General features: G+C 42.3%; 1 protein-coding gene across 1 annotated transcript; it reads right to left on the reverse strand.

Annotated features, from left to right (window-relative positions):
* Window positions 1-3,977: 3,977 nt before the first annotated feature.
* Window positions 3,978-6,230, reverse strand: Defb128 (defensin beta 128). Its single transcript, XM_015485256.2, has 2 exons — window positions 6,182-6,230; window positions 3,978-4,273 (listed from the first exon to the last, which is right to left on the reverse strand). Exons 1-2 carry the CDS (start codon window positions 6,228-6,230, stop codon window positions 4,029-4,031), a joined length of 294 nt encoding a protein of 97 aa, XP_015340742.1. The 3' UTR covers window positions 3,978-4,028.
* Window positions 6,231-13,012: the final 6,782 nt, after the last annotated feature.

Genomic DNA, 13,012 nt, shown 5'->3' on the forward strand with positions numbered 1-13,012 from the left:
GATGAGAGGTGGGAGGGAAAGGGAGAGAGAAGGGAAATTGCATGGAAATGGAAGGAGACCCTCAGGGTTATACAAAATTACATACAAGAGGAAGTGAGGGGAAAGGGAAAAAAACAATGGGGAGAAATGAATGACAGTAGAGGGGGTAGAGAGAGAAGAGGGGAGGGGAGGGGAGGGGATGGGGGATAGTAGAGGATAGGATAGGTAGCAGAACACGACAGTCACTAGTATGGCAATATGTAAATCAATGGATGTGTAATTGATGTGATTCTGCAATCTGTATATGGGCTAAAAATGGGAGTTCATAACCCACTTGAAGCAAAGTGTGAAATATGATATATCAAGAACTATGTAATGTTTTGAACAACCAACAATAAAAAAAAATAAAAATTAAAAAAAAAAAAGAATGCAAGGATGTGGAGAAAAAGGTACACTCAAAAAACGTTGCTGGTGGGACTGCAAATTGTTGTAGCCACTATGGAAAGCAGTATGGAGATTCCTCAGAAAACTTGGAATGGAACCACCATTTGACCTAGTTATCCCACTCCTTAGTATATAACCAAATTAAAATTAGCATACTATAGTGACACAGCCACATCAATGTTTATAGCAGCTCAATTTACAATAGCAAAGCTATTGAACCGACCTACATACCCTTTGACAGATGAATGGATAAAGAAAATGTGGTACATATACAACAGTGGAATATTATTCAGCCATAAAGAATGGGATTATGGCATTTGCTGGTAAATGGATGGAACTGGAGACTCTCATACTAACTGGAATAAGCCAACCCCAAATAACCAAAGGTCAAATGTTCTTTCTGATATGTGGATGCCAATCTACCACAAGGAGAGAGGGGAAGACTAGAAGTTAATTGGATTAAACAAAAAAGGAATGCAGGGAAGTGAGGGGGATGGAAATGGGCGAGTCAGTGGAAAGAGCCTGACATGACTTTCCTTGTGCACATATGACTACAGCACAGCAGCTCTCACCATTAGGTATAGCCATCCACAAGACGGGGTCCTGATTCAAATAAGATAAATTCTGAGCTTGTATAAATACATCAAAATATTTCCTATGGTCATGTATAACTAAAAAGGAACAAATAAAAATTTCACAAATAAATTAAAGAATGAAATCCTTTCATTTGCAGCAAAATGGATGGAACTGGGAAAATACTATGTTAAAAGAAATAAGCCAGGGGCTGGGGATGTGGCTCAAGTGGTAGCGCGCTTGCCTGGCATGCGTGCACGGGTTCGATCCTCAGCACCACATACAAACAAAGATGTTGTGTCTGCCGAAAACTAAAAAATAAATATTAAAATTCTCTCTCTCTCTCTCTCTCTCTCTCTCTCTCTCTCAAAAAAAAAAGCCTAAGGCTTGAGACTTTAAAAAAAAAAAAGAAAGAAACCAGACACACAAAGACAAGTACTGCATATTATCTCTTATAGGTGGAAGCTAAAAAGAATGTTGATTTGAACATATAATAGTGATTACTAGATGTTGAGAAGTGGGGGAGAAGTTGGAGGGAGATTGGGTCATGTAAACCAAAAGACAGTTAGACAGAAGGAATAAATTCTAGTGTTCTCCTGCACAGCGGGGTGAATATAGTTCCCAATCACCTGTCATATATTTTGCAAAGAACGAAGAGAAGAACTCAGAGTTTACAGACATAAAGGAATGATAAGGAGATGAAATGCTAATCACCCTAATTTGACCAGTTTACAATACATATGTGTTGACACACCCTATAATATGTACAATTATTACACATGGATCAAAAATAAAGAATAAGGGCTGGGATTGTGGCTCAGTGGTAGAGAGCTCGCCTAGCACCTGTGAGGCCCTGGGTTCGATCCTCAGCACCACATTAAAAAAAATAAATAAAATAAAGGTATTATGTCCAACTACAACTAAAAAATAAATATTAAAAAAAAGAATAAAAGAAAAATGTAAAAACTAGCATATAATGTTTGAAACAGATATAAAATAACTCCTCCTCAAAAATAAAACAAAATAATCTAAAATGCCTTATAAGTAGGATTTTGGAGACTGCTCTGAGAGAGCTCCAAGAAAAATAAGATACAAAATACTGAGGCACCTAAAGGGTGCATGATGAAAACACAGGCTTTCTACTTCATTGTGCATGTAAAAATAAGAGAAGCAAATAAACGTGCACCTAAATGTACTGACCACACCCATTTCTCCTGTGAATGCAGAGGGGACCTGGGACACAGGGGAAAAGCCAAAGCAAAGATGGGTGTATCCTGTCACCATCAAAATTCAAGGCTTGGGCTGGGTTGTGGCTCAGTGGTAGAGTGCTTGTCCACTTGTGAGGCACTGGGTTTGATCCTCAGCACCACATAAAAATAAATAAACAAAATAAAGGTATTGTGTCCATCTACAACTAAAAAGAAAATATTTATTAAAACATTCAAGGCTTAATCGATCTGTTTGATGAGAGGCACTTCCCTGGTTGGTTTGACACTAACTCAGCCAATGGATTCTTGTATCTAATGTTTTGGTGGCTCATGCAGATTAAAGACAATAGACCAGCCCCCTCTGCGTCATGATGATGAAATGGAACCCCCCCCCCAAAAAAAGCAATGCTCCTGTGACACTGTGGTGGAATACTGAAAAAGAAAACGTTACCATACAGGACATTATGTGAACCTTCTTTTTAAAACCTTCTCCAAGTTAGGTTGAACATAATCATACAGTAGCTTCCATGGTGCTGAAATTGCCCAAGAAAATTTCCAAAATTCTGCCATCAAGTTCAGTCCTTGTTTCTTATGTACTTCTCCAGAATTCTCAAAACCCACTGCTACCGGAAGGAAAGTTTGTCTATTCTTGAAACTTTGACATCTCCATCTATATATTTGTCTTTCTGTCTTCCCATTGAAACCAGATGGTGAGCTACTCATGGAAGAACAGGGCCTGTTCTTTATCCCATATGAGGAATCGGTAGTGCATAAGTTATTTATGACCAATGCTTTCAACAAAGAAACAGCCATAGATGACACCACAGAAGTTTCTGATCTACTGCAATCTTTTTTCTTTTTTCTTTTTTTTCTTTTTTTTTTTTTTTTTGGTACCAGGGATTGAGCTCAGGGGCACTCGACCACTGAGCCACATCCCCAGCCCTATGTTGTAGTTTCTTTAGAGACAGGGTCTCACTGAGTTGCTTAGCACCTCGCTATTGCTGAGGCTGGCTTTGAACTCGTGATCCTCCTGCCTCAGCTTCTTGAGCCGCTGGGATGATGGGCATGTGCCACCACACCTGGCTATTGCAATCTTATCTAGTTAGTGAGGTGCTTCTTACATATGATCCCTCATTTACACAACTTTCAATCTCACCCTGTGGGAACAAACAGAATATGCAACACTTTCAAAGTCTTAACAGTATTTGTCTAAAAATTAGGTCAACTAGATGTTCCCCAGATTGCTACTGAAAAAGGAGACAGAGGATGTATATTAAATGAGTTTCAAATGATATATGGAAATTATCACTAGCTGTTTTCACTGCTTATCAGATCTCCCCCAATAAATGTTATGGAAATGTTCAAATATTGTTCTTCCCTCTAATGAATTTTTGGTTGTTAGCCAAATACTTTGTATTCATTCATACACCACTCCCCCACACACAGTCACAGACACACACACACACACACATTTGGGGAATTTAGATCTTAAATCTATGTATGAAATTGAATTTTTGAGAAAACAGAAGAAATACCTGAAATTCTATGAACTGTTGTCTTGCATAGAAAGTGTCATGCTCATTCCCCATCACTCACTAATCTTCATATCCCCCATTTCACGAGTGTACCACCTTGAACACAGCAGCTACTCATGCCCAAGGTGTTCAAAATCTGAGCATGTGCCTCAATAAATACATCGAAGCCAAAGCACAGGACTTTATTTCATGGAGAATCAAGAAACAGAGCAGTCTCTGGCAGCCGCCTGTGGGGTCGGATGGCACTTCTGATTCGGGATGAGTGGAGACCAAGGAAGCGAGGGTCAGCCTACAAGATGATGGTGATGAGTGTGACCGTGGGCAGGATGACCAACTCCTCCACCTTGTCCTTCTCATTCTGCGTAAAAGGTTGATCTGGAACTTCCGGGGCTTTCTTGTACTTCTTGTTTTCCTCTTGGTTAACACAACAGAATTTCCCACGGAGACATCCCTTGTCAGAAGTTTCCCCTAATTTGCATCTCTTCCTGCAGAAGCCTGTCACATTACTAAAGCACTTTTTGGGCCGCATGGCGTCTGCACCTAGGAAGCAACATCACACCAAGGTTAGTTTCTGAGGGAAGGCAGAAGGCTCACAGGGTTCCTCCCCAGTCATGGCCCCCTGTGATCCCAAAGTGAACCTTAGGTTGATAAGAGAAAACTCAAGAGCTTGGAAAAAAGCATCCCAAGTTGAGGACTTCAAAACCCAGCCTCCTGGCACTGCGCAGGTGGCTCTGAGAACATCAGCACGTGTGTGACCCCCGCAGCGAGAGCTACATCCCACGCTAGGACCTGGCGGGGCTCCCTCCCTGCTCCATGCTCCAAGTGCACATTCCCTCAAGCTCACCTCAGTCCCCTGTCCCCAGAGAGCACTAACTTGCCATCAAAGGCACAATTCAGAGCCAAATCAACTTTTAAAAGAACATCACTGGGCTGGGGCTGGGGCTCAGTGGTAGAGTGCTTGCCTAGCAGGTGGGGCACTGGGTTTGATTCTCGGCACTGCATGTAAATAAATCAATAAAATAAAAGGTCCATCAACAACTAAAAGAAAATTAATTAGGGGAAAAAAAAGAACATCCCAGGCAACAGTTTCTAAGGTGCCTGTGTGGCTGTGTGTCACACTCACCGATGTGGACAGCAGAAATCTCCCTTGGCCAAGAGCTCACAGGTCTCATACTAGTGAGAACTCCTTCACCTATCCAGAATGCAGGACCTCTCTAGAGCCCGACTCCTGCTCCCTCTTCCTCTCCACACTCCTCTTGATCTCAGGTAAATTTGCTGTCCAGGGATTAAACTCAATTCCATAAATATCTGTCTCCCTTAGAGATCCAAATTTTCACCTGTTCAGAATAATGTGTTGATGGTCCTAAATCTCTTGCTTCTAATCCTTTTTTTTAAGAATTTTAATATTTATTTTTTAGTTTTTGGCGGACACAACATCTTTGTTTGTATGTGGTGCTGAGGATCCAACCCAGGCCGCACGCATGTCAGGCGAGTGCGCTACCGCTTGAGCCACATCCCCAGCCCTGGCTTCTAATCCTTATTTGCCTCCCTACACAAAATGTGGATGAGGCCATGGAATAAATGTAGAGAATGGACATGCATTCTCCCTATCCTAAGCTTCATAATCAAGGAACATCTTGAGGGTTAGAGAGGTAGGTTTTGAGGGCCACAAAGAGACAGCCTGCCTTCTTTCTGGCACTAGAAAAGGGACCTGTCACTATCAGGGCTCCTGATGTCAACTCCATGTTTCACATTTGTAAACTCATGTAATCCCCACATGAAACGGAATCACTAGCCAGGCGCAGTGGTGCATGCCTGTAATCCCAGCAACTTGGGAGGCTGGGGCAGGAGGATTGAAAGTTCACAGCCAGCCTCCGCAACTTGGCAATATCCTATCTCAAAATAAAAAATAAAAAGCATTGTCAGTGGTTAAGCGCCCCTGGGTTCAATTCCTGGTACAAAAAAAGAAAAAGGAAAAAAAAGAAAGAAAAAAGAAATAAAATAGATATAGAGTCACTACAGTCACACTCACTCACTTGACAGATGAGAAAATTGAGATTCAAAGGTAATGATTTACTCAATATGTAGGCTAGTCAAGGCAAAAGACATATTTTAGCCTCGTGCTGACATAATTTGAACTGTGTGCTGTTCCTATTAAGGTCATGGCATAAACTGAAAAAGAATTTGAGAGGCAAAGTGGATGGCCAGGTTCCTGGGTGAAAACTGTGCTCAACATTGTAAAGATAATTCTAGATGATGGGTTCCTTGACCTCCTCTGACCTCCGTGGTTGCTCTGTCCTAAGGCACAAACTCGAGTCAGGCACCCAGGAGAATGGGAACTTTTGATGATATCGATCAGATATCAACCGTCTGATAGGTCCTGTCCCCACGCTTGCGACAGTCATGTCTCCTACCACTTTCTTGTATGTCTGGACAAGTTACCTTTGAGTAATTCACATAGCAGAACAATGAGAACCAGAAACCGCTTCATGTTTATAGATATCCCCAGAAGAAAGACGCAGCGCCCTGCCTGGTCCAGTGGTCCGTGTCGCACTTCTCTTGGAGGAGCCAGAGCTCTGAGTGCTATCAGCAGTCTGAGCTCTGATTTTAATCCACATGGACAGATAGGAAATCCAAGTCCACCCCACCTACGTCTCCAAATATGGAGCTCACAGGCACAGAATGTTCTGTCCCCTCAAGCCCACTCTTCCTCCCTCAAGATTGAATTCCACGCAGCAGGAATTGCGATTGCTCCACCCTGGTCAACAGAGGACTTCAGAATCTCCAGTTGATACCTTAGCCACTGCGCTAAGCCACCACTCCAGCTGCCTGCTGTGGGGCAGTCTTTGGGAGACTGAAGACAAAATGCTCAAATACAAGGTGCTGTTTTCATTGCAAAATGCACTGGCTGTGCGCTTCGCGGGGCCCCCGGCTCCTTTATACTGTCCTCGTCTCTCAGGAAGCAGCCCGTGCCGGGATCATGGATATTTCTAATTTTCTAAAGATGGCATGATTACATCTTGGAAGTAAAATCGATTGCCTGCTTTAACGTATTCCTCTGTGTCAATACAAATGTCAGAGAGGTTCCGTGCCATCTTGATGAGGCACATCAAGCCCACAGGCTCCTTTTCAAAACTCTTTGTGGCTAAGCAATAGAGTTGTTCTTGGAGTCAGCTGGGAAAGATGGAGAAATGCTGCTTTTTACCCATAGTTATTATTTATTACCATTTATTCCTTTTCTACCTCCCACGGGGATTTATAGTAGTACTAAATTGATTTTAATACTTTACTTATAAAAAGAATTTAAGAGTGTCCCGATTCTGAGAAATAGTCTCTGGCTTCTACTTAAGATGCTATCTTTCCAAAGTGCTAGACAGGATGGTCCAGGTAAGAAATGAGATTATTCATTCCTTTGTCCAAAGGCCAGGTGAGTTCTGGCATGATTCTTTCAGTGTTCTTTTTTGGAAGGGGAGTTACCATTTCATGCTAGAAAAATCAGACACACAATTATCAAAAAGGAGAAAATAGAAACCACCCACAATCTTTTCTCTTCTGTGTTAACATTTTAGTCTTCTAAATATGCTGCCCCAGAGCAGTTCATCTTGATGATGGGATAGCAGATAAAATAAAAACAAAGTGATTCTGCTTGCTTTTCACTCATCGGTTTAAAATAAAGTATGCTTATTGACACTCTCTGAATACATCCACATTCATGCACACACAAACTCAATACTCATCCCTCCAACTAAAAACAAACAAAAAAACCTGTTAATAAAAGCAAACTTATACCAATGCAGAAGAAGCCACATCTGCTGTCCCTGTTAATCCACCCTCATGCCCGACTAACTACATGTCAACCAAAATTTCTAGGAAAATAGACATTAAAGAGAAGAACTTCAATAAGAATAAAGGACCTTGGGGCTGGAGTTGTGGCTCAGTGGTAGAGCACTTGCCTAGCATGTGTGAGGCACTAGGTTCAGTTCTCAGCACCACATATGAATAAAGGTTCATCCACAACACACACACACACACACACACACACACACACACATATATATATATAAAACCTCAAAGGAAATAACATTAATAGTAAGGAGGAAGAGAATTATTTAAAATGATAAAAGTGACAGATTTGACTAAATAAAATTCATAACATCTTCATAATAAAATACAGGAAAGAAAAGGTATAAGCTAGTATAAGACTAAAAGATAATCAGAGAGGCCAGGTGCAGTGGTGCACACCTGTCATCTCAGCTACTTGGGAGGCTGAGGCAGGAAGATCACAAGTTCAAGGCCATCCTGAACAACTTCACAAGATCCTGTTTTTCAAAATAATTATTTTTTTAAAAGGAATGTAACCCAATGGTGAAGTGCTTGCCTAGTACCCATCAGGCCCTGGATTCAATTTTAAGTAACAAAAAAAATAGACAATATCAGAGTAAAATAAAATTTGTATATGCATTATCTACCATAAAAGGATTAATAACCAAAATATATAAAGAATATCTACAAATAAATAAGGGACAAATCACCTAGCACAAAATAGGCAAACAATATTACAGTAATGGAACATGTAAACACCTCTTTGATATAAATTCAGAAATCTGATATTCCCTTTAAGAGAAATTCTTTTAAAGGACAATGATTTTTATACTTTTAATCCATAAGTTGTCTTGCAAACTAGGTTAAGGATCCAACTGGAGTTGCAATTTTCCATGCATTGCTGTTCCTTCTCATTTCACTGTGTTCTCAAGACCCAAAGTGTACTAAGAACATGTGTTCTATTTTCTGGACTGTACACGTAAGCCCTTATTTTTGTCTTTGGTCAACAATTGCAAAACACAACATAAATGAATAACAACAGCTAGGGTGAGAATTAATATTGGTTCATAAAATTGTATGTGCCTAAATACCAAAGACATAGGGGAATTAGCTCTAAGTGTACCATTGACTATTTCCCATCTTTTTCATCCAGAACCATTAAAAGATTAAAATATTTGAGCCAGGCATGGTGACACACACCTATAATCCCAGCAACTCAGGTAGCTGAGGCAGGAGGATCATAGATTGGAGGCCAGCCGGGGCAACTCAGTGAGACCCTGTCTCGAAATAAAGAATACCAGAAGTGCTGAGGGTGTAGCTCAGTGGTAGAGCATCCCTGGGTTCAATTCCCAGTACCCCAAAAAACTGAAGTATTTGAAATAAGCAGTATTGTGGGTTTATCTGTCTGCTGTGTATGTTTTCAGACATCTTCTAAAATAAAAATAAATCCCATTTTTGTTTGTTTTTGATAGGCAAATAATACTATGATACTGTAGCTTCTATGCAAAATGCAGTAGCATATCAAAACTAGTATTTTCTCCAGCCACGCATATGCATGGGGCTATCTGTATATGCCTGGTACTTCCAGTGTTTCATTAATGAAAATTGCAAGAGAGAAAATTGGTCTTCTCTGCTCCAGGCACGGAATTCTGCAAGTAGAAGGAGGGCACTGGAAGGTTCTGAGCCACTGAAACAGAGTATCTATTACAGGGGGCCTTGGGGAAAAGCTCTTTTGTTGGTGCACAAATGCCAGTCATCAAGAAAGAAAACACAAGCCAGGCAGTGCGGTAGGGCACACCTGTAATCCCAGGAGCTCGGGAGGCTAAGGCAGGAGGATCACGAGTTCAAAGCCAGCCTCAGCAAAAGTGAAGCACTAAGCAACCCAGTGAGACCCTGTCTCTAAATAAAATACAAAATAGGGCTGGGGGTGTGGCTCAGTGGTCGAGTGGTAGAGCATCCCTGAGTTCAATCCCCAGTACCAAAAAGAGGGGGGAAAAAAGAAAGAAAACATAAAGATTTCTGTGAGTATATCTAAGCAGCCAACAAGAAGAGGCATCTGTATCAGAGTGATTCAAAAATCTAGATGAAAAAGAAATTGTGCAGCTAGACAACTAGGACTCCAACTGATTTGGGTTACAAATTAAACTGTCATGTATTTGGTATTGCACCAGAGTGGAAGGTTTTCTCTGTATTTCTACAGCAGAGCCAAAGTTTATTGTTTATTGCTCCAAAACAAAAAGAACCCTTACTTGTATTCCTATTTATGCTGTTACCTGGTTTATAGATTAACTTCTCTTGTTTCTGATGAGGATGCACAGTTTTCTCTTCTGGGTGCTGCAGGAGCATACTGTTTGTCCCACCTCGCCACCATCTAGGCATATTATCAGCATCAGGCATAAGGTGGGCTGCGCTCCCCTGGCTCTGAGGACAAGGGGAGTCTCTCTAAGGCTTTGTTCTCTGGACCATGGCAGAAGTGTCTGGAGTGAGTGGTTGCAGATCATGCTGTGCCTGGGGAGAGACCCCATGCGTAGGACAAGGAGAGAAAGTCACAGGTACAAGGAGTTCGAGGCCTCTCTGCCCAGCAGGTGGCTCCCTAAAGAGCCCCTCGGCCCTCCCCCATGGGCTGTCTTGATCACTGAGTGCCCCTTCAGTCACGTGACCCAGGCGAAGGGCTGTCTCTGATCTTGTCCCTTCATCTCCCTTTGCAAGGACAACTCCTTTGTTGCTTGGTTTGTTTTAGGGGACAGTGGCCCTGCAAAGACTCTGACAACAGGTTCAGGAGAAAGGGAAGGCAAGAGGGAGGAAGACAAGGTGCCTTGAGTCCAGCGAGGGGAGGGGACATCCTGTGGACAAGCAGCCTGTGTGCCACTCACTTCCACTCAAGTTACCACACTGAAGACCCACCTACACTTTGGACACGATGTCACCCACTGGGCCGGGCAGTGCGGTCGGGCACACCTGTAATCCCAGCAGTCTGGGAGGTTGAGGCAGTAGGATGGCAAGTTCAAAGCCAGCCTCAGCAACTTGGTGAGGGCCTGTTTTAAAATAAAAAATAAAAAAGGGCTGGGAATGTGGTTCAGTGGGTAAACATCCCTAGTACCAAAAAAAAAAAAAAAAATGGAAGGTAACCATAACCAAACCCTGCACAACCCAAATCTCTTTGTCTAATTTTCTCTCATATATATAAGTTGTAGGTGGACACAATATCTTTATTTTGTTTATGTGGTGCTGGAGATCAAACCCAGTGCCTCTTGCATGCTAGGCGAGCGCTCTACCACTGAGCCACAACCCCAGCCCGAATTTTCTCTCTTTTCTCTGCCTTAAATGAATCCTCCCTTGCTTTTTCTTGTGGAACGCCCTCTCTGGATTCATCAAGACCTAAACTCCCTCCACCCAAATACATTCCATGTGTCAATCAGACTTCCTCACTCTTCTTCATCAGCCTCAACTCCATGGTCCATCTCAAGGGCTCCCTCGCCAACATCCTCACTCCCACGCAGCGTTATTCTTCTGCACTAACCTGTGCAAAAATGCCCAACCCCAGATCTTTTTAAGTGCCTTCTCCCCAAACCCAGGCTAATGAGCACAGCTGTGGAAATTGCACAACCGCAAATTAATGACATCTGAGATCGTGATTTCTGATCTTCACAGAGCCCTCAGCCGCAGCCCTGTGGTTCCTTGTGTGCTTCATTCAAGAAAAGGACAAGAATGAAGCTGGGCACAGCGGCACGTACCTGTAATCCCAGCAGCTTGGAAGGCTGAGGCAGGAGGATCTCAAGTTCAAAGCCAGCCGCAGCAAAAAAGCGAGGCGCTGAGACCCTGTCTCTAACTAAAATTCGCAGCAAAAAAGCAACTCCGTGAGACCCTGTCTCTAAATAAAATTCAAAATAGGGCTGGGGATATGGCTCAGTGGTCGAGCGCCCCTGAGTTCAATCCCCCAAAAAAAGGGCAAGAATGAAATCTCATTTTACTCATTATTTGAATGTAAGCCCCATGATGGCAGGGACTTGTACTTTCTGTGGCATAGATTATTGTATTACCAGCCCCTACAGTCGTGTTCAGCACATCCTAGATGCTCGATAAATATCTGATGAAGGGATGGAATGTGTAGGAGCTTAAAAGGGATCAACAGTAGACCAGGCTTCTGAGATTCTATTTGACAGTTACAATTAAGCAGGGACTTGAAACGTAGGTAGGAGTTCACTTGTGCAAGGAAATGGAAACAAGGGTATTAAAGGTAGACCAAGGGGCTGGGACTGTAGCTCAGTGGTAGAGCACTTGCCTTGCATGTGTGAGGTACTGGGTTCGATCCTCAGCACCACATAAAAATAAATAAATAAATAGTACCAACTACAACTAAAAAAAAAAAAATTAAAAAAAGGTAGACCAAACCAAACTTCTATGATTCCCGCCTCCTGCTTTTTAAAGCAGAACTGTTTATCATATTCTGTACTCACTCTTCTCAACTCCACTTGAACCCTCGGCTGCAGCTTCCACGTTGCAGACAGAGCAATGGCCCCCAAAGGCAATTCTACTCATCTCTTTCAGCTGCCACTTGAAACCCTTCTCAGAGCTCTCTAATCTCTACAAGACACCTGTGTGTTGAATGTGATCATCCAGCCGGGGACACTGGCAAACCAGCCACTCAGGAGGCTGAGGCAGGAGGATCATAAGCCCAGGCCAGCTGGGGCAACTTAGCAAGACCCTGTCTCAAATTAAAAAATAAAAAAGGCTGGGAGTGTAGCTCAGAGCACCCCTGGGTTCAATCCCCAGTACCCAAGGAAAGCAATGCTCATCCAGTGGTAGCCCCAAGAGGTCTGCAAGTTTGTAACTAATTTCAAAACAGTGTTGTTGTTGTGACTAATAATAACTACTTTCATAACAATAATCTTTTGCCTTTTCACAAATTGACATTGGCTCTGATATGCAAAAGCAATAGTAGTAAAATCGCCTGTGCCTCACTCTGAATCAAAGCAACAGAGCAGATTTGTAACCAGAAGTAGGATTCTTCATCAACAAGCAGCACAATGTCTCAAAAACGCCACCTTCAGGAACAGTTTTACACTATTATTGGGATTGTCAGTTAGTACAACTAATGTGGAAATCAGTGTGACGTTTCTCCAAAAGACTAGGCATGGAAGCACCATATGACCCAGCCATACCTCTCCTCAGTATTTATTCTAAAGAATTAAAGTCTTCATACTACAGTGATACATGCAGAGCCAGGTTTATAGCTGCCACAGTTCACAATACCCAAACTAGGACACCAGCCTAGTGTCGTCAATGGATGAACGGATAAAGAGAATGGGGCACACAGACATGGATCTTTATTCAGTCCATCATAAAGAAAAATAAAATTATGTCATTTGCAGGAAATGGGGAGAACTTGAGACTGTTTTGTTAAGTGAAATATGTGAACACTAGAGAGAAACAGAAAAGAAAGATGTGGGG

This window comes from Marmota marmota, unplaced genomic scaffold (genome assembly GCF_001458135.2).
Source record: "Marmota marmota marmota unplaced genomic scaffold, marMar, whole genome shotgun sequence".
Classification (NCBI taxonomy): domain Eukaryota; kingdom Metazoa; phylum Chordata; class Mammalia; order Rodentia; family Sciuridae; genus Marmota; species Marmota marmota.

Coding starts and splice junctions, on each gene's coding strand:
- Defb128 (XM_015485256.2), bottom strand. CDS start 6,230: ATGAAGCGGTTTCTGGTTCTCATTGTTCTGCTATGTGAATTACTCAAA. Junction 4,274..6,181: donor GCTATGTGAATTACTCAAAG/GTAACTTGTCCA, acceptor TCCTAGGTGCAG/ACGCCATGCGGCCCAAAAAG.